Raw genomic sequence first — 27,435 nt, 5'->3', positions numbered from 1 at the left:
CATGGCTCGGGCTGCGGGTGCTGGCGCTGGGGTGTTGGTGGCCACGTCGGGCAGCCGTGAGGAGACCGTGTGTGCACAGCATGTGCGCTGGGTGCGCTGGGGGCTGCCACAGCTGAGCCCTCCCCAGCCACTGCCTATGGGACATCGGGTAAAAATACCCCTATCTTTTGTATCTGTGTGTATCTATACAGAAATGTGCACGCACACGTGCATATAGACACACTGATGCATGGCAGCAAGCACCTCAACCCAGAGCAACACCTGCTCGGACAGGAGCAAAGCTGTTTCTGTGCTGCTTTACTTCGCGCAGCAGCTGCCCCCACCCCCCAAAGCAAAGGAAGGAGCCACGGCCCACTGCCTTGTAGCTGACGGTGTTTCCTCGAGGTTTCCCCTGCAAACGCAGCAGAGGTTTGCGAGCTCTGCAGGGATTCAGAACATCGCTGCTCTGGGGAACGGCGTTTCCCTCGTGTTTTCCTGCGGGAATGGAGTTAATCGCTCTGCTCCTCCCCTGGTGAGCCTCCTGCCTGCTGCTGGCGGCGCTGCTGCCCTGAGGCGCGCAGGGAGCACCCCTCTTGTGCAGGCTGGTCCAGGCCCCGTGCACAGCGCAGTGCTGTGGATGCAGGTGGTGCAGCCCACTGCCTGTGCTGCGGTGTTGTGGGAAGCGTGTGGTTTCATATCCCACACGTGTGTTCAAGTTCAGGTCTCAAGTGTGATGTCCCATCTGTCACAGGTACCCGACTTGCCTTGGTCAGCTCATGAGCACCTCCCATGAGACAAGCATTCCGGGCTGGCACTGCTGGGCTGGGATGAGGCTGCCTGGCTCCCAAGAGCTCTGTGCTCGGCTGAGGGATGCCAGAGATGACAGCAGAAACTGGGGACCTGCTCCCACTTGGCAGTAAGGTAAAGAGGGTGGTGAGAGCCATCAAAGCAAGGTGCCTCCAGCAGCATGGGTGACTGCACTGTGGTTAGAGGATTTCCTGGAGGTGCTCTTGGTCATTCTGAGTTCTCAGTCCTTAAACTGCAGCCTGAGGGAGAGGTGTGCTGTGTATGGGTCTGGGGGGTTTGGTTCCTGCAGAGAATTGCTCTGAGCTGTGCCTGTGGCCACTCATCTGCCTCTGTACCTGCAGGTTCTGCTCCTGTGCTCTCCTTTCCTTACTCCCTCCCCCTTCCCTTCTTGCCTTCTTACTTCCCCCTTGACTTTTATTCCCTCTTTTTAATCCTAAGGGAGTGCTGCTCCCCCAGAGCATCTTTCCTACCACAACCCCACCCCAAAAGACACAGACACTTCCAGTTGTTCAGTCCCTTTATTGTCACCCCACAGGAAACAGCTACATCCTCTGCACAGGCTTAATCCCCAGGATGTCGAATCCTTTGGCCATGACGGTGGCAGTGGCTTCGCATAGCAGCAGCCTCCACATGTTCACCTTCACGATCTGACCTGCAAAACATCACCATGGGAGTTGGAACAGGACAACCAATGCTGCCTTCCCCAGGGGAACCCCCTCTGCCCACAGCCTGGCCCTGGCTGAGCCCCCTGCCGCCCTCCAAAGCCAGGAAGACTGACGAGCCCTGCATTTCCATGTGCCAGGCTGCTCACAGCTCTCTACTCCACCTGCTCACAGGCCGGTGACCACACAAGCTCTGCCAGCCATCTTCAGTTCTCCCACATGAATAACACTGGTTCTGCAGCAAGCCCCATGGCCAGCACTCACCACTCTGCCTGTCCTTCTCAACACAATAGCAGTTGTCGTAGAACTCAGTGAAGGTGGTGGCCAGCTCATAAAGGTAGTCACAGAGCGTGTGCAATAACAAGTCCTCCAGGATCTTCTGCAGGATCTCAGGGAACCTCAGGATGCACTTGCCCAGTTTCCACTCCTTCTCATGGTCCAGAACAAGCACCTCTTCCCTGGCTGCCTTGCGCAGCATCTGCTCGTCAATGTTGGCCAGGCGGGCAATGGCCCTGCAATGACCCAAACCACAGTCTGCTTGTGAGGGTCCCACCTCTCCACTGCCCAGGGCCAGCACTGGCCACCCGCTGGCCTCCTCACTTGCCCAGTCCGGTTACCAGGCCAGAAGAGAGCAGCCAGCCCCGGAATGCACTGCAGAGGAACAGGGAGGGACATGCTCTGGGCACAAGTGTCAGGAAGGACAGCTGATGCTGCCATACAAACCAGAGCTCGGGGTGCCAGAAAGCCTGCATGGGGCATGGCAATAAACTGATGTGAGGAGGTGCTGGAACAGAGGCTCACCCCTTCCCAAACACCCAATACCTCTGATGGAATTACTGAAACTCCCACAGTTCCTCCCAGCCAGCTAAAGGCCTGGGACACACGGTGCACAGAGGAGCCCTGCTGCAGACAGCAGATGACACCATTCCAAATGACAAATAAAACCTTTCCTATGGTGCATACTGGTGTAGCTGGCTTCTCTTACTAACCACCCTTAGCAGCACTGATGCAATAATTCACCCCTTTCCCCACATCTCCCTTTGCAAGAGCATCAGAGATCAAATCCAAACAACTCTCAACATACCTGATGCGGGTGAAGGCGTACAGCAAGTAAGCAGCTGTGTTCCCCCGGTCATCCAGCATCTTGTCAAATGAAAACACGTAATCATTTAGTCTGTTGTGGGAGAGATCTGCATATTTAATACATCCAAAAGCGACTGACGTCTGGGCAGCTTTCAGCTCTTCTGCCGTGAGGACCTGTTGCAATTCCAGAACAGATAAGTCATGAGGAAGGAGGTTATGTTGGTACCACTAGCCACAACATTCAGCCTTAGCCACTCAGCACGGCTCCAGCCCTCACTTCCCCTGCAATCCAATGGCCCTGCAGCCCTGCCAGGTTAAGGCTGACACCCTTTGCTTGTGAAGGCCCATCAGACCTCTGGCCCCATGATGAACTGTTTGCCACAAAGGTTTGGTGCTGATAAGGTGTTCCTGCTTCTTACAAACTGCATGTGCACATAAACACACAGCCCTCCTACCTTTATAGAGGATTTTGGACACAAAACCCCTCTCTGGTGGAACCTTGCCCTGTCAGCAAGGCAAAGCGCTTTTGTGTTAGGCTCAAGTGAACCCTTGTGAGATTTTCAAGGTGTTTTTTAATGTGCTTCCTTGTGCTCCTTTTTAAAAAGGGATCTTTCACTTTCACCCTACACTGCACAGCACTAAGGAGCTGTGCTTCCCAATTCCAGACTCACACAGTGAGTAGACAGTGTGGTCCTTCTGTTCCATTCCATGTCCCACACTGTTCAGTTCTCTCCAGGCTACCAAGAAATGTCATTAAAGACATTGCAAAGCAAAGGGCTTTCAGCAAACTTAGCCACAGCACCCAAGGGAAAGGGTGAAGCCAAAGTCCCCAGCAGATCCCTGGCCACCCACTACCACAACTCACTGCAGACGAGCAGGCCAAGGTTGCAACGTTCCATTCTGCCCCACCTCCTGCACCCTGGGGCAGTCACAGCTGTGGCCATCGCAATGTGGAGGCCTCACAGCACCAGCAAGGCCAGCTGTCTTGCCAGGCCCTCCTCTCCTGAGGGAGCTCTGCAGTACCAGAGGCCAGTGTGCTGCCTGCAGCTCAGATCTCCCCGCTGCCATGTGTTCAGGGATGCTCTTCTTTCCCTTGACAGCACCTTGCCTGACCTGCCTACCAAGTAATCACACTCAGCTCACATCCACAATGTGGAAACCATAAGTTAGTGAAAAAATCTGGGAAGTTCTCAGGAAAGATAAGCAATTTGTCACAAGTACCTTGTCCCGCTCCTTGTCCTTCAGCTTGTCCATAGCTCGTTTCAGCCCTTCCTCCAGCAGGTCTACAAGACGCACTGTATCCCCTGAACGAGTTTTGAACTTCTTCCTGAGAACACAGAGCCAAAATGACCACCTGCATAAAGGCCAAACCACTTCCACCCTCTGCCCAGGGTCAGCATGTGCCCAGGCAGATCACAATATGCATCAGAACTTCTTGCAGGCATTTCCACCTTAAATTTTGTAACAACCCTCCAGCAAACCCAGCCCATCTGCAATGGCAGGTGACTGTCAGAGCACACTGCTTCAACCACCACCTTCAGAGACACTAGAACAGCTCTGCCTGCAGACGAGGACACAAGAGGTTCTTTTCCCAGCTTTTTTTCATCGACCATGAGGCAGGTAGCAAGGAATGGCCATCACGGCCATTACCACTGCTATCTCCCTGTATTCCTATCAGCTTCCTCTGCACTTCCACCAGCCATTCCCAGTGAGCCTCCATCGACAGCAGGCAGAAGTCAGGCAACCTGACCACAGCACCAGTGACTAGGTGGCTCAAGGACCATGACACAATGAAATGACATGGTTACAAATAACAACATGGGTTGCACTGCATGGGGTTTTTTTAGCATGCCACATACATACTTGTCTTCAAACAAGAGCAAGTCTGCATTCACTCACACAGCCTCTTCAGAGCACATACATACAGAGGAAGAAATCCACAGACTTACTTGTCCTCTCCCAGCACCACTCCGAACGCAGCGTGTGCCACTCTGGTTACTTTAGGATCGTACCAGCCAACCATCTGCCCAGCTGCAAACACTGTCTGCAAATGCCCCGACTGCAAGGAACAAACGCCAACAACTGGTTCTCAACCCACTCCTCCAAGGACACTTTTCTTCTCAGCTTTCTCTCCTTCACAATGCTGCTTTCACAATGAGACCTGAAATGTTTCTAGCTCCACAGACAAATGCCACTTCAGAATGCTCAATGTTTCCAGGAGTTTTCCTGGCTTAGAGAAGCAGTAACTGGCAAATTCCCATCACTGCTCATATATGGAGCTGACAACCCTGCATCTCTTCAGGTAAGGAGCAACCGCAGTGTAAGCAACAGAAATCTCTTTCCAGACTCATCTACTCAGATTTAGGCTTCACCCACTTCCAGTGGTAAACTGGGTCTCTCCCTAATCAACTGCTTCAAGGGGCTATACATGGAGACCACCAAACTCGATTCACCATTATACCAGTGAGGACAAGAGTAAATATACACACTAAAACTCTACAGACTTCTGCCTACATGAGCTTTGCACCTGTCATGTAACACCCTTTCTGATGCTTTGTACCAGCAGTGACAGAGGGTGACGAACTCACCTGGCCACTATCAACAACATAGATAATGATATCAGCCTTCTCTTCACACAGCCTGTGCTTAAGAGCAGCTAAGTCAGATGTGTCATAGGTGTAACCTCCATCTGATTTCATGATCGTCAACGGGATAGGGAAACCTGGGACAAACACGATCTTCCGGCCATCATCAACCTGGACAAATCCTAGAAAAGCAATGGAAAATCTCCTGTGTTGTATTGCACAGGGAGCTTTGTGGGCCAGCACGTGCAGAAACACCCCTTCCTGGATGCTACCAGAAAGAAAAGGCCATGCACCCATATTATGAAATCATTAATGCCTCAAAATATGAATACACCTACATGAACTCCCTCACCAACCATGTCACAGCCAGAATTCAAGGCTATGCACATGGAAGTGGATCTGTACAGATCTGGCATTTACCAGAAGAGACCTAATTGGATTTGAGAACTCCTGTCCCTGGCATCCAGATCTACCTTTAACAAAACCAGCATCACAAAGTGTGGCACTGAAGGCACTGATGCAGTTAAGGACTTAGCACAAACACTTCAGATGGCAAGACTCAAGAACTGCCAAATCCAGACAGGAACACATAAACCCAGACTTTTTATGCTCCATTTGGCTTCTGGCCAGTCCCAAAGTCAGCATAATCAAAACATACCACTGTCTTCTCAGAGATCTCTCCAAGTTCCCATTCAGTCACAACACCAACTGTGGGCAGTCTGCCATATACTGCTCCTTGACTATTTACTAAGGATACGATGAATTCCAGTAGTACCTCACACTATCACCTACAAATATCACAAACTGCTTCTGGTGTCAGCAAGAATGATTCAAGATTTCTGGAATGAAGCATGCACTTCTGCCAATGCTTCCCTGGGAGGAAAAGCCACAAAAGACCCACTGAGGAAATGTGGCTGTGAAAAAGAGCAAGGCTGGGGAACATGGAATTTCACAAACATCAGTTCTAAGCCTCACTGCACAGGTCTGCGGTTACCTCAAGGTTACTTTGACTCTGAGACCAAAAGCCTCACCTTTATCTTCAAATTCTTTTACAATGTCTTTCATCATGTCGTGGTAGAACGATTCTCCTCTCTCTGTGAGCGTAATGTCCAAGCAGTTGTAGATTTTCTGGAACTCTTGAGGAGGGAAACAGAACAAAATGCTTCCATTAAATGCACACGGTAGGAATTAGTGGCATATGTTTAACAGGGGGCACAGCAAGTCCCCAAAGGCATTTTCCATCTCCCGGTCAAGCCATCAGACCAAGACTGAAGAGACAATGCTCCACAGACAGCCCAGTTCTTTGGTTGTGTTGGCTTTTATCTTTAAGCTTCTCCCAGCAGCATGGCAGTGATTTTCAAAGGAAAACCAGAGCATGGGCTCAGACACAGAGGTGAGGAAAGGCACAGTTCTGCTGCTGGGACATGCTTCTGAACGTGGCAGTCACCTTTCCGTGACACGTCGCAGATGAGCTCCCAGGCTTTGATGAAGTCGGGGGTTTTGCTCTGCAGCAGCACCACACATTGGTAGGCACGTTTCTTGAACTCCTCCTCTGTGTCAAACCGCCTCTTGGACTCCTACAGGGAAACACACCACATGAAAAGCACTGATCTCTTCCCTGATACAAGCTAACAGGGGTAACAGGCTCTCCAAGCACACTCATCTCAAAAGACAGAGGCAGCATGCTTACAAAGTCCTCTGATGGTGCTCCATACAGACAACTCAATGCCAGATACCACAATTCATCACCCAGTGACAGGTTACTGCAATAACCCATTAATAGTGATCACTTCTTTTGTTTCTCAAAAGCTATGCTGCAATTTGTAAAGCCCCCCAATATGCTTTTCCAATGTTGATGTAAACTTCACACTTATTTGCTACAAGTACCTTGTAAAAAGCTTGGAGATCCCCAATGGGAGGAGAAACTGTTAAGTAATCCGGAAATTTGTCTTGGAGGTGAGCAATGAGCATTCCAAACTGGGTGCCCCAGTCTCCTAAATGGTTTAACCTTAAAGCAATTGAAAAGCACAGTGACTTTGCAAAAGTATGCTTTAAAACACATGCATTTCAGAAACATATATCCTAAAAGAAGAAACTGACATAACAGCACCAAAACCAGGCCAACACCCACAGTTTCACTGCATGAAGGCTCTTCCCATCTTCATTCCCAACCTACTACATTCCATCAGCTTTGTATTTTACCACACGAAAAGGATTATATGTGTGCTTATAAACAGACAGCACAGACCAAAGCCCTGGGATACTGTATACACTCACCCAAGCAAGCCCAGCACACCCCAAATGGACTCTCACCTCAAAACATCATAGCCAGCAAATTCAAACAGCCGGCACATGCTTTCTCCAATGATAGTGGACCGCAGGTGGCCAACGTGCATCTCCTTTGCAATGTTAGGGGATGAGAAATCCACGACCACCTTACACACAGCACCAGAGGACAAACAAAGAGCAGCAGTCATTACCACACTGTGTGTTTGACCTGGGCTTTCCTGGAGGAACGAGGCTGACCCTCACACCCATTGTTGCCAACAGCACACAGCAGCAGAGGAGGCCCTCGGGGGACATGAGAGCAGTCTTCCAGCCTGGGGCTCTGCTGCACCCACCAGAATGAGCTTGGCACAACACTCCCCACCCCGGGAGCCCTGTCCCTTACCCACCAGAGATTGCACCAGGTAGGCACAGCCCACCCTACAGCCCCAGTCCCTAAATCACACCCCATTTGCTGCTGGAACAAGCAGCTGACATGGACATCTGCTCAACAAACCACCTCAGGGAGAACTGCAGAGCTACCCACAGCCCAGCACAGCTCATCCCTATGGGAGCAGGATGCCTGTGCGCTTACTGCTGTACCTTTTTCCTTTTGCCAATAGCCGGTGGCTGAACTCCATTCACCAATAAACTGCTCAGCTGCTTCGACACAAAATCCCTTCTCAAGTGGACATTGATAAAACCTGGAGAGGAGAAAAACAGCAATGAGTGCTGCGGCTGCAGAAGTGCCTCAAAGCACTTTTTGTTTCCTCACATCAAGGACAAGAGCACGGGAACCTTGGTTTGACAAACCAAAACCAATTTTTAGCAACAGGGCAACAAAGCTGTCACTAGAGGACAAATTCTGCTCCCAGTTTCAAGAGTCTGTTTCACAGCACTACAGCCTGTCTTGCAGGAGATAGATGCTGCAAGTTAACCCACTGACATCACTCCTTTCTGCACAGGGTCACTCAAATGTGAACTTAAGAACATTTTTAATGAGAAAATAACCTTGCCAAGGTTTGCAGAATGCAAAACCAGATCCTGCTTTGTCTCCTTTCTTTAACTTAATACCCTAAACCACACCATTTCACCTGGGATAATCCACACTTGTGGGACAACACTAACTTCAGCTTCACAAAGCTAAGGAATGAGCTTCTACCCAAGCACACGAAGGGCTGTGCCATGTGAATTCTGTGTTTATGCTGAAGCTCAGAAGAATGCAAGTCCTTGTATTTCTTCCTGGGTCACAGGGCAGATGCAGGAATTCATAACCTCCATGTTACTGCAGCATCTCAGTGCTAAGAGGCCAAGATCTCCGCCTCATGCCAGCAGCAGTGAGAAGGGCATGTGGATTTTTGCTGTGATTTCGTGATGCAGCCTGATACCCATCACCACCAACAAAGGAGAAAAGCTGGTCCCTTAAGGATCAGTGGAAAACTTACTAATTAAAGGGCTTAGCATGGCAACTGCCAATTCTAATACAGATGCAGTTTTGCTGCTCTACACAGGTCTGAGGGCTACAGAGCTCTCCAACACAGAAGCAGCTAATTCACCCTGTAAGTGCAGTTTTCAACTGTGGAACAGTTAAACAAAGTTTCCCTGATCACCATCCAGTATAAAATTGCCCTATCAGCTTTAAAGCACAAAGTGTGTAACATGGAACTCCCTCACCAGGCCCAGCGATTTCAACCTTCTCAATGCATTCATTAGCAGGAATATGTTTTGTTATTTTCTCAGCGATTTCTCTTGGGCTGACCTTCTGTTCCTTGGTTTTGAGCAGGATCTGAAACACAACAAGAGCAGGTAAGATTCACTCCTCCGTAACGTTGTACAGAGGGAAACAGAAAGCACAGGTAGAGCAGCACTGAGAGATCCTCAGGATTGTTTAGCTTCCTAATGTATAGACACAAACATCTCCAGCAAATATGTCAGGTTAGATCAGTCCCTCTCTAGAGCAGAAGTGTAACCAGACCCACCATGTCCACTCCCTTCTGTTAAGGACAAATAAAGAGCAGTTCCTATGTCAGAAGAAAAGCTTCCAGGGTATTTTTGAAACATTGTTAAGAGGTTTGGCAAATTCCTATCTCTCTAAACTAGGAAAAGGGACAAACAAAGCTGGCACAGTCCTTCGCACTGCTTCAAAACCCTGTTCCTCAGTCTCACAGGTACCCTCAGCTCTGCCAGCATTCATATTCGAAGTTCTGAGCTGTGCCTGCAGTAGATGCTGAGTGTGGTTTCGGAGCAAGCCGCTAATTTATGATTAAATGCAAGCAAAGCTTGCTTCTACCTTCAGCCCTACCTGAGACTGAATAATAAAGTGACTAAATAAACAAAATCCCACAAGCCAAGCAACCAAACCTAATTCTAACACTGACAAATTCTCTTCAAAAGGCATCAGAGAATCTGCTGGTAAAGGAGCTCTCCTTTTGTCTCCAGCTATTAATGGCCCACTTGGAGGAACTCAAAGAACATGATGCAAGTTCACATCCAATAATAGCATCAGAACAGTCTGGGTTGGAAGGGACCTTCTGAGATCATCTAGTCCAACTCCACAAGTTCTGTGTCCATTCCCAAGGTACTTTCTCACATAGCTTTACAACCTCACAGAAACATTCCTCAGGAGGGCCCTCTGAGACAGCCCAAACTGTTCCTGCGAATCACTGCATCACACTGCATGCACCCACCACAACTACTTGTTTCTGAGTACATGATTTTCCGTTCTTACTGTGATGTGTTTGAAAAGAATCTATCCCCTCACTCCCATCAAGGACAAACAGCATGTACCTCTCTGTCAATTCAGAACTGACTCACTACTGCTTGTATTTGCTAACTTGCAGTCTGTGCAAAATGTGACTTCTCCTTCAGTTTCAGCTTCCTATTTAACCTGTCATACAGCTGATAATAACAGGATCCTTACAAGTTGAAAAAAGCTTTGGCAGGGGCAAGAAAAGAAAACCTCTGTTGCCTGTAATGCTACTCGAAGTGCAAACTACAGGAAAAAGAAATGTAAACCCAGATTATGGGTATGTTATACCAGATGACAGGCGTGTTATCTGAATCCCTCCAGAAACAGCCACCCTACTCCTATTACTGTAAGGAGCAAACACTGCTCCTGGCTCAACCCTCAGCATTCACATGCTAACGAGCTCCCAGTAAAACAATGTGCACTTGTGAGGGCTGTTTCCACATGGGCACACAACAGGGAGAGGATGCTGCAGGGCACGTACCAAGCAGGGTAGGTCCTGCTCCTCTGGCAGTCGTGGTGAGCGGTGTTTCAGCTCTGTGCAGGGGATGCTGGGGGAGTGAGGCTATGGAAGACCTGCCCCACAGTCAAACCCTAAAACTTAGGCTGATGGAAAGTACAGAACCTGCTGCTCTCAGAGGGAAATGGCTGCACTGCGTCCCCTGGCTCTGCTGTGCTGACGCGCTCTAACTGTGCTGCATGCTGGAGTATCACCCAGCTCATACACGGTGCTCTTCCACAGCAAGCCCAGCACTAGGAACTGTTACTCCTCAACACAGCTGACAATATGGGACTTGACACCCTGGCCTGAAGGGGACCATCCAGATGCCGAGTTATGCGAACAATGTGGACATGGGAAGCCAGGACTGCTCGAGAATCCCAACAGCCACTTAATTGGGGTAAAGCAGCGGTCAGAAAGCTGGCAAAGCTCTGCAAGGCCCCGTCAGTGCATTCACCCAGTACTGCCCTGGCTGCAGCCCAGGCCCAGCATAATGCTCATGAGACCAAGGGAAGATGGCACCTATTTGTGAGGGCTGGTTCCAGAAGCCTGCCGGCTAGCACGTATGGATGCTGCTGGGTGTCAGTCTCACTGAGGCAGAACAGACACAGTGGCTGCAGGGTGACAACCTGGGTAGAATTCCATGTGTGTCAGTTCCATGTCAAAGTTATCAGCCTAATAGACTGATAATGGTGAACTGACTACAGAACACTTAAAAAAGTTGTTTCTAATTGCAAAATGAAAGACCTGCAATTACGAGAGTCTAACTAGTCAATCAAAGGCACCAAAGCATTCAGTTGGTGTGTTTTAGCACCTACTTTCTCTACGACCTCCTGGTTTTACTTCAGCACAGTCCCAGCCCACTAAGGCAACTCCTGAAGTGTCTCTTATTCTGCTTGGGTCCGTTTTGGTCAAATACCTTCCAGAAAGCAGCAATGTCATAATATTCAAAGTAACCACTGATACAAACCAGGTTAAGAAAACCCACTCCTTCTCTTGCATGCACCTAAGAGATGTTCTGTAAATTGGAACCACCCTTACAGCTGCCTGAAAACTTCCAAGATCAGAACAATATCAAATCATAGAATAGTCTGGGTTGGAAAGGACCTTAAAGCTCATCCAGTTCCAACCTCTGCCACGCACAGGGACACCTTCCTCTAGAGCAGCTTGCTCCAAGCCCCTGTGTCCAACCTGGCCTTGAACACTGCCAGGGATGGGGCAGCCACAGCTTCTCTGGGCACCCTGTGCCAGCGCCTCAGCACCCTCACAGTAAAATCGTAACAAACACCCCCCACGTTTCCTGCTTTTTGCTCATTTAAAAGAAAATATAGATGCCACCAACCATAGATGTGGGGAAGATCACACAGCCCCCCCTCAGCAGATGCTTGGATAACAGCCAGTAAGATACAAACAAGAGCACAAAGTGTGCATGGAACAGTGCACTCAGATCCACCTCAAAGAGCACTTGTCACAAAACTGAAAACACTTCCAGGAATGCACCAAAAATCAGCCAAATTCAGCTGTAACCAGGGAATTAATAAGAGGTGTTTGAAATAAAGCAGTCAGAGGAGTATGCAGCACAGTGCCTGAGTAGCAGCCTATACCTGGTTGGACACTGTGAGGAGATGCTGCGCACACCACAGCCCCTGCACAGAACAATGACCCATGTCACCAGATCCAAGAGCAGAGCAGTTCAGGATGCAGCATGCAGGGACCTGAACCCTACCCAGCCACACAGCGTGCACCCAGGCCCCTCTCACTGACGTGTCAGTGGGCAGTAGAAACCTGCAGCACCCACACCAAGAGGAGATGTGTGCCCTGAAACGGGGTGGCGTTTGTAGCTCTCCTTTCCTGTGAGAAGGGGGTGTGTGCACACAACTCTGTGGATGTGGGGACACTGCACATCTCCCACACTACACAAGAGCATTCTGAGATTTGTAGTGTTTGTAACATTTGTAACTGTCCAGACTTGGGATTTATTGTTTTCCTGATACCAGTTCCAAACTCAAATACAGCTCACTACTTCGTAGTTAACTGCACAGTTAGTAAATCAATGCAGCACTTCAGTCACAGTTTGATTTAGATCCCACAAACTGAGCAGCTGTTCTGCGTGACACACATGTAACTCTCTTACCATCTAACCAGAGGCTTAAAGAACTACTCTGTGAAGGCCAATGCTTCCCCTAAAATGCCATTAGATGCTCACTGAATTCTCAGCCCAGAGGTCTGCAGCAAGCTTGAAACAGGTCCACAACTGCAACTCTCCCTGTGTTACCACACAGCTTCCAAAAGAAGCATCCCAAGGTTTAGTTTCTCTTTGTAAGAGTGGTCAGATATACCTGTGTGATGCCCATGGCGCTGTTACACTGGTAATCTCCAAATTTGGGCTGCTGACTTGGTGTCACCACTAGTGGAGGGTTTTCTAGCTCTGGGTAGGCAGCCTGAATAGCAGCTCCAAAGATCTCCTGAAGGCAGCTGTTGATATTAATCATGCTTTTCTCTGGTTTACTTCTTTCCTCCTGAAGGCTCTGAAAAAACAAACCCCAGAAGGCTAAATTCACAACATCTGGCAGCTGTTACACACCTCTTTTTTCCCTGGCTGCCTGGCAAAGCGCGGCTCATAGACGTGGCTGACACCTCTAGGCATGGGAACAACGAATATGACAGAAAAATGCCATGATTCAGGGGCTGCTGCTCCCGTTGAGCCTCCCAGCACGAACACTTCCCCTGAGTGCAGGGCTGCACCTTGCCAGTGATCTGGCAGAGATGTTGGCTGAGCTGCCCATTCCATGACCAGCCAAGACATGATACTGTGGCCTTATAAACCTACTGACATCTGTCATAAAGTAGGCTCCTGTTTAAGGAACAAGGAAATATCTGATGTGCCACCAACAATGAAGTGCTGGGATGCAGTGAGAGCACACTGTCACACAGCACTAGCTCTGACAACTGACAGCACTTATTTAGCTTGTCTTAACGAGAACCAGCCCTACGTGCTGCAGCATTCATTCTTCCTCCCTTACCTTCCGAAGGAAGTTCAAGCGATACTTGAGCTTCGCGTTCTCGTCCCGCAGCCCTTCCAAACTTGGGGACACTCCCAAGCACCCGGAGTTCTTCAGATGCTCGATCTCTGCAGTTAACAACCTGATCTCGTTCTCCTGAAAAGCAAATGGAATTGTCACACAGGCATCCCTGGAGGCGGGGGCACACCAAGGTGAGGAGCTGCAAGATCTCAGGCAGTTCTAGTTCTGTCTCACAAAGGTTAACAGCAAAAGCAAGAGCGGAGCAGTGACATGGGGAACTCATCCCCCAACCCTCAAATGTGAAAGCGCAAAGATATCTTCTCCTTTTAACATCACATCATTCTGTGTCCCCCCAAATGATTCATTTTTTAAGTTGTTTCTATTTCTGTCAAACCCAGGGATTCAGAGACATTCCTTAAAACCTCAATGAGAACAATCTCACAGATATCAAGACAGATGTGCAAGACAGACAACAGGTTGTGCTAATAGAACATGTTCCCAAAACAAGCCCTTTCTCCAGCTTTTTGAATTTAATAAAGATGCTTCAAAAACTCCCTAAAGCCTCTTCAGGCAGTTTCATCATCTCACAGGCCACAGTTTCTCCTCCAGAGGGTGAAACCACAACCACTCATACAACCCCAGCAACCCAGACAAGAAGTGCAGCGTGCCACTGCACAAGGGGATCACAGGGGAATCCATAGGGCCATTTCTGCAGCCTGCATTCACATCCACCTTGCTGCACAACCTTTCCTCCATGGCTTCTCCCTTAAAACTGACATCCGGCATTCAGCAGCAATCAGGAATTTCAGGTGGACCTCTATACCCAAATCACAGAGTAGTCTGCGTTGGAAGGGACCTTCAAAGCTCCTCTAGTTTAACCACCTCCAATGGGCAGTGACATCTTCAACTAGATCAGGTTGCCCAGAACCACATCCAGCCTGGCGGTGAATGTCTCCAGGGTCGGTGCATCCACCACCTCTCTGGGCAACCTGTGAGGTTCCTCATTGTAAAGAATCTTTCCTCACACCAGCCTGAATGTCCCTTTTAGTTTAAAACCACCACCCCTTGTCTTGTCGCACCCGGCCCTGCTAAAAAGCCTCTCCCCATCTTTCTTACAGGCCCTTTTTAAGAACAGGAAGGCCGCAGTAAGGTCTCCTCAGAGCCTTTTCTTCTCCAGGCTGAACAACCCCAACTCTCTCAGCATTCCCTCACAGCAGAGGTGCTCCATCCACCTGAAAATTTCCGTGGCCCTTCTCTGGACCCTCTTCAACAGGTCCATGTCTTTCCTGTACTCGACTCCAGAGCTGGATGCAGGACTGCAGGTGCGGTCTCACCAGAGAAGAGCAGAGGGACAGAATCACCTCCCTTGACCTCCTGGCCACACTCCCCTGCATGCAGCCCCTGACACCACGACTGGCCTCTGTTCTGCAAGTGCACATTGCCTGCTCACGTCCAGTCTTCCACCCACCAGTACCCCCAAGTCCTTCTCCTCAGGGCTGCTCTGAACCCTTCCATCCCCCAGCTTGTGTTGATGCCAGGGGTTGCCCCGACCCATGTGCAGGACCCTGCACTTGGCCCCACTGAACCTCAGGAGGTTCACATGGGCCCCTCTTGAACCTGTCCCAGTCCCTTTGGATGGCATCCCATAAAAAAACTGCCCTGTGCTTCTAAGACCTCACAGCTGGGTCACAGGCAAATGCTTCAGCCAGCAGCCTCAGCCCAGTGGTGGGAACTGCTGTAAGGAGCAGTCATGCTCCCAACCCCAGAGACACCAAGTACCTGAAACTTCATTGCTGGTGGCCACCTCTTGTCCTCCCCCATCACAGGCTTTGTGTCCATCAGCCACAAACCTGGCTCACCAACACAACTCTGAGGCTGCTGAAGGTGCAGGTGACTCAGTGCTGCTGTGACGGGTGCAGGCAGCAGGGGCAGTGAGCCAGCCCCTCAGGTTCTCCTCCACCAGAACCCCACAGCAGGAAGCAGCTCAGGCTACTCCTGCAGGGAAATAGGTCACCAAACCTCACCAAAAAGGGCTTATTTGCTCTGGTGCTTGAAAACAATCAGAATATTTAATTAAGGAAAAAACTGGGCCATGAAATCTTGTCTTACATATCCCCCTGAGCAACAGCTCCCACAGACACCACTGTAACTGCAGATGCTCAAAACCCCTGAACTGAGCCAAATCATGTTAAGATTGGCTACTTATGAAGCAAGCTGAAAATCAGCACTTTTGAGGTCATTCTGCATTTGTGCTTCAGCTTCCAGCACACTTCTCTGCCAGCCTCTCTCCTGTACTACAGGAGAACAGGATGTCCTGCAGGTTCAGATGTGAACAAACAGGACTTTGGGGAATAAAACCTGTTATCAAAATCGCTGGTTTGGCATTTTGGCAACTGAAAGCATTGAACAGCACAGCTGTAGCTCAAAACACCTCACTTCAAACAGCTTATTGCAGCCTTTCCCCTTGCAGCCTATTACTTCTTTTTTTGGAATCCAAAGCAGCCCTCCCCCAAATCATACTGCTGTTCTCTCACACACACACAAACACCTTCTGCCATATAACAAGCAGAAAACATGTATGTTTTTATGTTTTACTTTACTCACAGGCCTGACCATGCAGGATTTCATGTGACTTGCAGACTAATTTGAAAGATTGTCAGACTGAACTTCAAGTTTCAAACAGCACAGAATGATTTCACTGCAACATTTTACAGGTTCCCTGTAGGTAGTATGTAGTCATCATTATTGCTCCAAACTGAGCTAAAGGAACATCAGAGCAGAGCCATGAGTAACTCATCCCTCCAGTCCTAGAATGTGCTTTAAGGAAAGCAGAAAGCTATCTCCTCCTCTTCATGTCACATTCATCTGTAGGATCTGTGTTCACCCATTATTACCTTCTCTTGAGCAAAGCCACCAGCTTCAGGACAGGTTAGCAAGACCTGGAGGAGAGTTTTGCATTGAGGACAAACACTTGCATTCTGCCTTTGAAATTAAAACCACAGAATCATTTGGGTTGGAAAGGACCTTAAGATCAGTTCTAATCCCCTGCCACGGGTAGGGACATACCCAGTAAATGTGACCCAACCAGCTCACATTTATTCCTCCTCCCCCAGAACTATAACTCCCGAGGTATTTCAGTACCATTGGCAAACTTTTCACGACAGCAACGTGATTTAATGTTCCTCCACAATCACAAACACCTCTGGCCACACAAGTTCAGACTCGCAAGAGCTGAGATGACCAGCATCTTACTGGAGCTTCTTCCCACACTGTTAAGACTACAAGAGAGGATGAGGAAAGAGGTTTATTCACACGCACAGCCAGGACCCAGAACAAGGGTTCTCGGGAATCAGCATCCACTGGGGCAGACATCTACCCCAAACAGCTTTTCCACACAAATACAGGGTGACAATTGGTATCCTAGTCACTTGGATTTGGCCAGGAGGTACAAAGCTCTAAACCCATGCCACAGGTCAGTAAGTCTCATCTACTTGTCTCCCACGACTGCCCCAGAGCAGCAAACCCACACCTGCAGACAGGAGGCATTCAGACCAGCCACATGTCAAATGTGACCAGCCCAAGGTGTCACCTCAGACCGGCACATTGTTCTATCATGTTCTGTGCTCCTCTTCAGAAACTTCCAGTACTAGTCCTTATGTTACTTGAGGATGAACCGAAAGCAAAATGCTTCCCTGTGGCAACCTCGCTGCCTACCCTGACACTGCTGCTGCCATTTCAGTCTCCCTTTTTGAGCTCATCAAATGCTAATACAGGTGATGAAATAAATTCTTAATTCCAAACCACAGCAGAAATGCCTGGACTCAGCACTGGCTACACTGAGCTGCAGAATGGATGGGGTTAAGATCAGCACAGAGCCAAAACGGGCAGTGAGGGCTGTGGTTCATGGGCCAGTCAGGAGGGTGCTAGGTCCCTGGAAGAGGCTCCCTAGGGAGGAGCCTGCCAGGAGTCGAGGAGGATCCAGACAATGCTCTCAGTCACGTGGTTTAGTGTTGGGCATTCCTGTGAGGAGCAGGGAGTTGGACTCAATGATCCTTATGGGTCCCTTCCAACTTGAGATATGATTCTATGATTGAGGAATGATTCCATGACCCTACACCCACAGCCATGAGCTAAGCTTACCTCGGAAAAGCTCTTTAAATGGTTGCATGCTACAAATACCTCTTCTGACAGCAGCTGTGGTACAGCTCATAACCCTCTAGAAAATCATCTGTGAACACTGGGTGTTATTAAAGGGATGCTCCAGATTCTACATTCTTCCTGAAGAACCACTACATTAAACTACAGATACCCCCTGTAACTCCTCTCTCACAGCACCACCAAGCGAGGAAAGGAGACAACACCAACACACCTCTGAGCCACAACATGTGTAACAGAAAAGCTGCTGTTCAGGACAAAGTGTTACCCTGGGATTATTCTACCTGCACAGCCCCAGGCATGTCACAACTTGCCAGTAAAGGGTCATACCTGATGACCACCTCATGAGAAGCTGCAGGAACTACATGAGGCCATGCTGACATCTCCAAGGGCTCTTTGGTCAGCTGAGAACTAGAATTCTTCCCCTCACCTGTGAACACAAAAAAACTATAGCTTTTTCAATAGGACCAAAAGCATCCCTACGTTTTCCCTTAACATCAGAGTGTCTTCCAAAGACCCCACTGAATTAACACGAACCTTGCTTAGGCTTCTGTCTCTGGACTTTAATGTGACAGAGCTTTTCTCCATCACATTAAAACAAAAACCAGAGAGGAACTGGCCTCACAAAGCACGGCAAAGGGAGCAGAGCACCCCTCTTCCTTCCCTTCCAGCTTGCCTTCTGACCAGCTGTATCTCTGCTCCTCCTCTGCCACGCCTTTGCTGAGCCGGCTCAGTGCAGTAACTTAGCACATACACTGCTCCTTGCTGGGCTGTTCTCCCAGGGCACTCATGATTCCTGCCAGCCGGTTCACCATGGGCTCTTGCTGGAGCTGGCATAGGGAGGATGTGGCTGGGAGTGAGGTGAAAGGTGGATTCAGGCTCAGTAATTCCACGTGGCCTCTTTCAGCCTCCTGGAGTTACAGAGCTGAACACTCTCCTCTTCCTTGGAAATCTGTTTATGGACTAAAGAGCAGATCCCAGTGACAGCAAGCAGAGAACACCCAGGACGCTCTCCTCTCCCAGCAGCTACAGAGGGAAAATGTGAAAACAAAGGCAAAAAAAGAGTTGCAAAGATTCAACAGCCAGATCTGAGTATTTCATGGCAGTGCTTATCCTATGACTGATTGGGAATAGAAAATTTACTGGAAAGTGACTTTAGAACCCATGTGTACGGTAGACAAAAACCCACAAGGCAAACGTCCACTGAGTTACCTGCTCTTGGGGCAACACAAAAGTTCACCTGTAGGACTCCACGCTGTCCTGTACTCTTCTGTCAGTACCAGTCACTGACTGGGACAGACCTGGCAGTCTGATTTGGTTTTACACACAGCCACCGAAGAGACAGTGCTGTCAGCACCTTTCCTCCCAGCCCTGAGCACCTCACGGCTGCAACAGCCCGCCCGAGGAAGCCGGGCCCGCCCTCAGCACGCCCGCCTCCAGCGCAGCCCCTGGACGCACCTCCCGGGCTGCTCCACAGGGCCCCGCACCCGGCGCTGCCGCTCCCGGGGCCGGGCACCCCCGAGGCCCGGCACGCACCGCCTCGGCTGGCGGCAGGGCCGCAGCGCAGCCCGCGTCCGACACTTGCCGATGCGGCTGGGGGACTCCTCCCACAGAGCTCCACACGGGCCCCGCCCGGGCCCGTCCCCAGCCCCAGCCCCAGCCCCATGGCCGCGAGGCTCCAATGCACCCAGCGCCCCCCTCCCCGGACATGAAGGCAGCAGAGAGCTCCCGCCCGGCCCGCACCTGCCGCGCCAGCCGAGCTGCGCACTGCGACACGCGCGCCTCCATGCTCCCGCGCCCGGAACCGGACGTGGCGCGCCAGGAGCGGAAAGCGCTGAGCGCGCATGTGCACAGGGACAGGCTGCAAGAGGAGCGCAGCGCCCCCGCCCGGCGGGGAGGACCCTGGCAGCGCGCCGCGACTGCCCCACCCCTGGCGGGAGCGGCGGGGCCCGGTGCCTGCCCGCGGCAGCTCCAGCAGCTCTGGCCTCCAGGAGCTGCGGCTGCCCCATCCCTGGCAGTGCTCGAGGCCAGGCTGGGCACAGGGGCTCCACTGGAAGGTGTCCCGGCAGGGGGTGGAACTGGGTGAGCTTTGAGGCTCCTTCCAACCCAAACCGGGCTGATTCCATGATGTAGATTTGCACTTCATCACAGTCCTTTGGAAGGCAGGGACAGTCCCAGACCCCCCATCAAACCAAACCCGGCTTTGGGGTGACCAAGGAGTACTTTCAATCAGTGATTCATAGACAGGTTTGGGTTGGAAAGGCAGCTTGTGAGTTACAGCTCCAGCACCTCCAGTAACCCCTGCGTTTAGAGCAAAATGGGGAAGCGCAGGGGCACCCAAGTCACTCCGGAGCACATCCACCAGCTACCCCTCCAGGACGCCTGCTGGGAAGGGCGTGCAGAACAAGACCCACTAAAGCTGTGCACTTCCACCTAGTGACAACCCCCCCCAACGCAGGAGGCAGCTGCTGAGAAGATGCACATGAGACAAAACCAAGGTGTCCAGAAAGGTCACTTTATTGGAAAACCCGAGAATGGACATAAAACCTGCAGCCCTCCTCCCACAGCGTGGTTTCAATGGGCTCCCCACATCCCCCTCCAGACCCGTTACAGACCGGAGCTGCAGTACAAGCGGTAAAAGTGCAAGTATTCTCAACTTCACACCTACTTTTATGACCTGGCAGGAAACAAAAACGCTTCACAGCTCACAGAGAACTCGTTCACAGCACTGGGGAGTCCAAACCGGCTCCCTGCATTCCCCACAGGGTACAAAACACATCACTCAGCGGAGAGTCCGATGCAGGACATGATAGAAGGCAGGGGTGAGGTTCCTTCAAAGGTATTTATTGCAGTAAAACCTCTAAAAGGTAGACCTGTACAAAAAGTCTAAACAGCATTATTTAAGAATAACAGCACCTCACGCTGCGTTTGTTCTTATTTAAAATTCTATTTCCCAAAAATACATTCCTAAATATACAAACTATACAATCTTGTCACTTTAATGCTGGTTTCTGTGATGATAGAACTTTAACCTAAAACTCTTTAAAACATCCACACACTGACAAAAGCTCTAATATACAAACGCCTCAGTACCTTCATAATACCACATAAATAACTTCAAACCCCAAACAGCATGTGTCCAACTGTCCAGAAAGCAAATACTTCATGGTGATCACACATCATCGGCACAGAGCGTCGGGATGTTTATCCTCGGCCGGGTGAAAAAGGCCATCTTCTCTCTAAAGAGAATGATGGGTTGTTAATTCCACACAAGTCTTGCTAGAAACATCCATCATGCATTCAGAGTCATCTCTCCAACTGTCGCCACGAGGAGCAGCAGCACATCCTCTCATGACCTACACCTCTTATTTACGTATCAGACAGGAGGCATCCTTACAGCTAGACTCACCATGCTGCCAAAAAGACATTTCAGAAAGGCTTTCGTTGGGTTTTCTGCTTTCAAGGTATGTTTCTTAAGGAAGCAATGGGCTGCTGCTGGATTAAACAAAGGATTTGTGAATTTAGTGCCAGATGGGGAGTGATTTGGAGCACTGCTGGTTGCTTTGTGATCATGTGCAGTGCTGCAGCTTATTTCCCTGACTCTTAGAGCTTATACTTTCATATAAAGACACACAAGTTTTTGTTTAAACAGGACACTTAAGCACTTCTGCAAGGACCAGCCTTCCTCATCAGCATCTTAATCACCCACAGGAAACCATGCTAACAGTCCCCTTTTCCTGCCCTTTCCCCATGACCTGGGATTACCTGAATGACTGCACCTCCAGAGGCTCTTTCCGACTCTGCCCTCGCAGCCTGTGCACATCCTTGGCAGCAGCCCTCATCATTTTATCAGCCTTCAGCTCACACTGGTGTTCTGCTTTCTCCACCTAAACAAACAGTGGGAGAGTTGTTTGTGTTTTCAAGCACAGCCTGGACCCAAGGACTGCAGCCTTCACCATCAAATGCTTGCTTGATGGAGCTCTAAGTGGAGGACACTTCATTTCCTGACCATCCCAAGCCCCTTGTTTCTAAGATGCAGTGACTACAACCCAGAGGCAGTTACTACTCACTCGCTTTTCCACCAGCCTTAGCAGCAGTCGAAACCTCTCATCATCCTTCACCCACTGCGGCAACTCCTTTTCACCCTGGCTTTGAGCTCGTTCCAGCTGCTCCTTCAGCTCCCTCAGCACTGAGATCTCCTGCACCAGCCGATCATGCCAGGTTTTTGAAGCCTGCAGGTCCAGCTCCAGGTCTAGCGAGGTGCGCATCAGGCGCTCTGAGCCCACGGACTTCACTGAAGGCTGGAAAAGAAGGGCTGCATGAACACAGGTATAAGAACTGTCCCAACCACCCCCCCCGTGACAGGCCAAATGCATCACGAGATCCTACTTTCCAACACTTCTCTTGGCACAAAGCATCGCTATGGACCCTGCTTTCCAATCCATCTCAAGACAGCACAAACTCAAGCAAGTTTCACAGACAAGCATTTTGATTTTGGTGCTTCTACTAAATCTCTTCCTTGGCAGCTTTTCCAAATCAAACAAACCTTGCTTGCACACCTTGCTCCTGAGTTTAATGTCTCATTGCCAGATGAATCCACAATGCAACAGAAGAACCCTGTTTTTTTCCAGTAACATATTATGTTACCTTCTTTCTGCTAGCTTCAAACACAAGCTGCCCCAAGAAAACCATCTCCTTGCGAGCTCAGCATCAGCATCCCAGGGGAATTTCAGTGACTGCATTCCAATGGGCACAGGGGCTCACTGTGTGCCAGTCACTACAACAGGGTCACCTGAGCACCCCTGACATCGCTTTCCTCACCAACTCCTCACATTTATTGGAAGTACTTAAGAATCTCACAGCAGTAAACACAGCCAAACTGCTTGTGCTGCTTCTGCTCTGACAGGGTGGAAAATACTAGGAACCATCTTCTTAAATGTATTGGTTTAAATGAGTTCCATCTCAAACATTCCTGCCTTATTGTGATATATAAAAGTAGCCTTGAGAGACTCGTCACACCCAAAGGCTGTGAATGAAAGCAGGTGGCAACTGATTCATGTTTGCAAATTCTTCTTTTCAAGCAGTTATCCATTGGTTGCAAGTGTATGTGCTGGAGCAAGGACAAGGTGCAGTTGTTGTTACCCGCTTCACTCGGACGCTTCGTCTCTCCAGTGCATTCCGAACGAAGGGCGGCTTTTTGGACAGTGTTGAACTGTCACTGTCACTGCGGTTCAGCTGCAAAGGAAAGGGAAGAGCCCATGAAAGAAGTACAAGCAGTGCATACACACATCATTGGCAAGAACAGGGGCTTCTCCGAGTGATTTTAAGCAGGGATGCAAGCAGAACTAGGAAGTTTTGTGGAGAGCTGCTACCCTAATCTGCATTAACATGCAATCCATCTGGCACAAACAGATCCTGCCCCAAGCCTTGAACTCCATCACTGTCTGAGAATAGGCTGCATGGGAAGAGAGACACTAGTTTAAGGAGTAATATGGGACTCTACCCCACTGCCCTTCTCCTGGGCAAGTAACTAGGCTGAGCAAAACAGCCCAGAAAAATAAGCTCTAAGTTACAAGTTACTCTTTTCTAGCACCTGTAAAACATGAGGCTATTTTATTAGAGATTTCTTTTTTTTCTCTCCAATCACCTGTGTTTTAAGCTAGTGGTGCAAGAGGTAGGTTTACCTGTAAGCTATCCTCCTGAGTTTTCCAACTTGGTTGTCACATTACACTCATACAGCTGCAGCCTTTTGTGATTGTCTCTAGACCCTTAAAAGGAGCTCAACTGAAGCAGTGTTTAATTCTCATCTTCCTTCTCAAAGCTGGGGGAACAGGTGCGTGGGATCTGCATGTGCTGGGACACAGAACCACCCAAGCACTGGCCACTCCTGCAGATTAAATCCATTTTGTTTCTATGCAAGCACCTGCTTCTGCGTGGGAGAAAACCTGCACATCAAACCCAGCTCAGCTGCATTAGGAGCATGCCCACTGTGCACAGGTCATGCATGATAAACACAGTGCTTGCTTGTTTGCCAATTCAATTTACAAGTTGAGTTATTTAGAGTTTAGGCTGACCCTCAATCCAGGAAATAATTGTGAACAAACACTTCAAAGCAGTGGCAGTGACATCCTGACCCAGCCCCCTTCAGACAAGGCACGCGCAAGAAAGCTTCCACAGTGTTTTTGCTGACATTACCAAGTCCTTACCTTTCCATTTCTCTGAAGCCTTCATGTTCACCTCATATAAAGCCAGGTGGACTCAGTGAACCCAGTTCAAGTTAGCACAGAACAGTCTTAAAGCAGCAGGAAAGGGGTTGATATGCAGCTTATTCATAGAATCACAGAATCAACCAGGTTGGAAAAGACCTTTAGGATCATCCAGTCCAACCCTTACCCCAGCACTGCCAAGGCCACCACTAACCCAAGGCACTGAGGGACTCGTCTACACGGTTTGGAAATACTTCCAGGGACAGTGACTCCTGAGCAGCCTTTTCCAATGCTTGATCAAATACCTCAGTATGTACTGATCATCACTGTCTTACAGCAGCCCTACCAGGTTAGTTTGGTCGTTTCAGCATGCTGCATGTACCAGACACATATGTGCACATACACGCTTTATACATTTGTGCTTCATGCTATTAGTTCCAAGGAAAGGAATCATTCAGGAGGTGAGGACAGAGCAACTTCTGAAGTCAAAGGAGGGAAGAAGAAAGCAGTGTCAAGTCTCTGTCAAAAATCCAGCCTAAGTGAACACTGCTGACATACTTTCATTAGTGAAAAGCAGCATTCAGAACCCCACGAGTGCATTTTCCTTACCCGACACACATACTGACTTTGCGGTCCTGGTGAAAACGTTTTGGAGCGGATGATAGTGCTACCTCTGACAAACGGAGCTTGTGGTGGGTTTGCTGCTCTCTTGTCTTTGGGACGAACCACAGTACAAGCCTGTACAAGGCTCTCTGTGTTTGTCTCTTTATCCACCTAAAAGACAGATAAAACAGTGTGAATGGCAGCTTATGGACCACACACACACAGAGCTGTCTGACAGCCACCTCTGAGGGATCTCCGCTGCTGGTCCCAGAGGCACCGTGTTCAGAACCAGATGTTCTTTAGCCCCTTCAAGCAGGTGTCCTGCCATACCACTCTTTGAACTCAGAGGCTGCTACGTTAAGTCTCTAAGGGCTCTGCATCCATCAATCGCTGTACAACACAGCTGACTGCAGTGAGCTTTGCCTGTTGATCCAGTACATCAGTGTGAGCTGGCAGCCTCACACACAACAGAGGTATGGTTTTAAGGACCACTCCCTCTGGATCTTTGCTACAGATGCACAACTACTGTATGTGCATGCAGAAAGCACGTGTACAGCACATGCATGTTAGACTACAGCTTGTTAGACTACAGCTACACATTAATGAAAACAGTTTTCATGAGCAGCCTCAAGGAAGGCATGAAACAGTGCTGCATGTAGTGCGGTCATGTAGAGCTGTTTAAGATAGTTCAGGTAGATAAACATGTAAACACCAGTGATGAACCTCCAAATAACTGCTGTAGCCTTGTGCAGCTCAACATAACCCCATCAGCTGAGAAATAGGAAGCTTAACTCATGTTTCAGTTCAAAAGGCCCTTGACTCTACCTTCTCTGCTACCTCCATGTGCAGCTGGGAATTCAGACCCTCCTCTGTTTCCCACAGCGATTTTCCAGCACAGAATTCTTCCTCCTCCTCTGCTTCATCTTCACTGCTCTCGTCCTGCTCTTCCTGATCAGGAACCTCTTCGTCTTGCCTATTGAGAACAGCTTTGTTACTGAACTGGCCTATTGTGGACAATGCTCTGATGCTGCAGCAGGAGTTTCCTCCTGCTAGCTGCTGGGCATGTCCCCAAGGCAGCCAGCTCTACCTGAGGTTACACAAACTCAGGCTTATAAGGGAATAATTAAACTGGAGAGAGGCTGCACCAGAAGGCAACCGCTACAGCTCAAAGCACCATACTGATCTGGCTTCAAAAGAAGGAAGCCATCTAGTCCGAGCTTAATGCTGAGTGCATCTTAAGAGGAGCTCTCAGGATAACATTAATTTTAGTTTAAGAAGTGATGCTGGACAAAACTGAAGCATTGTTTTGACATCCTTTTCAGCTCCTCTGAATGCAGAACTGGCTTTTCTATCAAACCCACTGGGGTCAGGCTTGTTTTTAGTTCAAATGTTGGGCTTCATTAATAAAATTGGAATCTGAACCATGTAAACAACAGCCAAGATTAATATTCAAGCAAAGCCTTGCACCATACAGTGAAACTTTCATGGACCTCCATAGAACGTTGTACAAATAACAAAATTAGCATAGTGCTATTGACTATTCTCAACGTTTATCAGCTTTGCTCCCATTTCCCAAGCACAACCTCCAGAACAGAAGCAGCAGGATTTTTCATCAAGACAGAAAGAGATACAAGCAGCCTCCCACAGCTCTTTATCATCTGCTTTTCTGTGCACATGAATGCCCAAATGTTCTGATCATCCTACAGCACTAAGATGGTGGGATGCTACCTACCAGCTCTCTCCACTAGTTAAAGTGCTTCTGCTTTCCTCCAGTTTCTTCTCCACAGCTTCCAGTTCAACAGCTGTCTGCTCCAGGAGTGCTGAGACAGAATCCTGAGGAGAGCAAGAGGCTTCTTGTGAAGATGTAACTCTCACAAACTGCAAAGGGCCCATCCTTCCTGGTCAGGACAGCCCCATCATATGCGCATGTGCAGCTGCAGGCTGAGTGTAGTGTGTGCCATGCATGTGCAAAGGGAGTGATGGATCTTGACCCGTTCAGCAAGTTCACTGCAGCGAGGTGAGCTGTCTAGTATGAAGAAAGGCAAGAGCTCACACACCACTTACACCGGACCACATCCCACAGCCCTCGGCTTTATGAGGAGCAGATTTGAGTATCTAGCCCAGGACAATGGCATATCTGTAATCAACATGCTCATTATGCTGTTGCACATAATGACATTTTCAAGTTCTAAATATAAACACACCATCTTTCACTTCTTGACTATTGTAACAGTTCTTCAGACACACAATCGCTCTCATTAGTACTGCCTGGAAGAGATCTGTTTGATTTAAGCAGTTGTTCTTACTGTTTTCTCAGTGCAGGGTACTTCAGAGTGGATGTTTCCTTGTTTACTCCTCCTGGCTTGCTTCTGCCCATACTTGTAACTGAGGAGGTTGTACCAACGGGTCGATTTCTCTCCAGACCTACATATTTCAGCAAGGCTAATCTGTGCTCCACCCTAGGGACAGCAATACACCATTAGTGTGGCACACTCAAGTGAACGCCTACTACACCAGTAAGAATGAGAGTGCAACTCCAGGACTTGTCCACTTTGGCAAGTTTGACAAAAAGAAACATTGCCTCATTTATCCCCGTTTCAACAGCTTTGCTGATGCTTTCCGTTTCATTGTGTTTAACACTGCCTTGTTCTTCCAGTTCAAGTAGCAGGTGTTTCACTACCACTCCTACGTACAAAAAACAGAGGTACGAACAGTGCTGCTGCAGTCAGGATAAATTGCAGCCAGAGCTCCAAATTAAACCAGAGAGGAATAGGAGATGAAGGCTCCCCTTCAAGAAATTTGCAGGGTTGTCAAAAATCACT

At 49.2% G+C, this 27,435-nt stretch overlaps 2 protein-coding genes across 4 annotated transcripts in view; both read right to left on the bottom strand.

Annotated features, from left to right (window-relative positions):
- Positions 1-1,285: 1,285 nt before the first annotated feature.
- RARS1 (arginyl-tRNA synthetase 1) lies at positions 1,286-19,619 on the bottom strand. Of its 2 annotated transcripts, XM_062629193.1 has the most exons (16): positions 19,548-19,619; positions 18,135-18,234; positions 13,650-13,784; positions 12,966-13,154; positions 9,056-9,167; positions 7,985-8,085; positions 7,430-7,551; positions 7,004-7,124; positions 6,564-6,693; positions 6,148-6,252; positions 5,120-5,298; positions 4,481-4,590; positions 3,753-3,858; positions 2,533-2,705; positions 1,713-1,960; positions 1,286-1,438 (listed from the first exon to the last, which is right to left on the bottom strand). In XM_062629193.1, the coding sequence occupies exons 4-16, from the start codon at positions 13,116-13,118 to the stop codon at positions 1,329-1,331; spliced, it is 1,770 nt and encodes a 589-aa protein (XP_062485177.1). In that variant the 5' UTR covers positions 13,119-13,154; positions 13,650-13,784; positions 18,135-18,234; positions 19,548-19,619; the 3' UTR covers positions 1,286-1,328. The 2 variants fall into 2 exon arrangements, with proteins under 2 accessions (XP_062485177.1, XP_062485176.1); XM_062629192.1 differs by lacking the exon at positions 18,135-18,234 and having other exon boundaries at positions 19,548-19,613.
- Positions 19,620-20,305: 686 nt separating this feature from the next.
- The window catches only part of WWC1 (WW and C2 domain containing 1), a 69,553-nt gene continuing 62,423 nt past the window's right edge, over positions 20,306-27,435 (bottom strand). For both annotated transcript variants that reach the window (XM_062629191.1, XM_062629190.1), the window contains 8 exons: positions 26,920-27,072; positions 26,346-26,446; positions 25,439-25,586; positions 24,620-24,784; positions 22,947-23,039; positions 21,875-22,105; positions 21,570-21,691; positions 20,306-21,043 (listed from right to left, as the gene is read on the bottom strand). In XM_062629191.1, the coding sequence (XP_062485175.1) occupies positions 20,977-21,043; positions 21,570-21,691; positions 21,875-22,105; positions 22,947-23,039; positions 24,620-24,784; positions 25,439-25,586; positions 26,346-26,446; positions 26,920-27,072 (1,080 nt within the window). In that variant the 3' untranslated portion in view covers positions 20,306-20,976. The remainder of the gene's footprint in view (positions 21,044-21,569; positions 21,692-21,874; positions 22,106-22,946; positions 23,040-24,619; positions 24,785-25,438; positions 25,587-26,345; positions 26,447-26,919; positions 27,073-27,435) is intronic.

Source organism: Pezoporus occidentalis, unplaced genomic scaffold, assembly GCF_034315485.1.
Source record: "Pezoporus occidentalis ecotype Australia unplaced genomic scaffold, CSIRO_AGI_Poc_V1 ctg33, whole genome shotgun sequence".
NCBI classification, from domain to species: Eukaryota; Metazoa; Chordata; class Aves; order Psittaciformes; family Psittacidae; genus Pezoporus; species Pezoporus occidentalis.
The sequence above is the reverse complement of the archived record's forward strand: the minus strand, read 5'-3'. Positions and strand labels throughout refer to the sequence as shown.

Excerpts from the sequence above, each read along its gene's own strand:
- RARS1 (XM_062629192.1), bottom strand. The coding sequence starts at position 19,592 with ATGGAGGCGCGCGTGTCGCAGTGCGCAGCTCGGCTGGCGCGGCAG. Across the intron at positions 9,168-12,965 it reads GCGCCATGGGCATCACACAG|ATCCTGCTCAAAACCAAGGA; the intron begins GTATATCTGACC and ends GTTGTGTTTCAG. Across the intron at positions 7,125-7,429 it reads GCTGGCTATGATGTTTTGAG|GTTAAACCATTTAGGAGACT; the intron begins GTGAGAGTCCAT and ends AATTGCTTTAAG.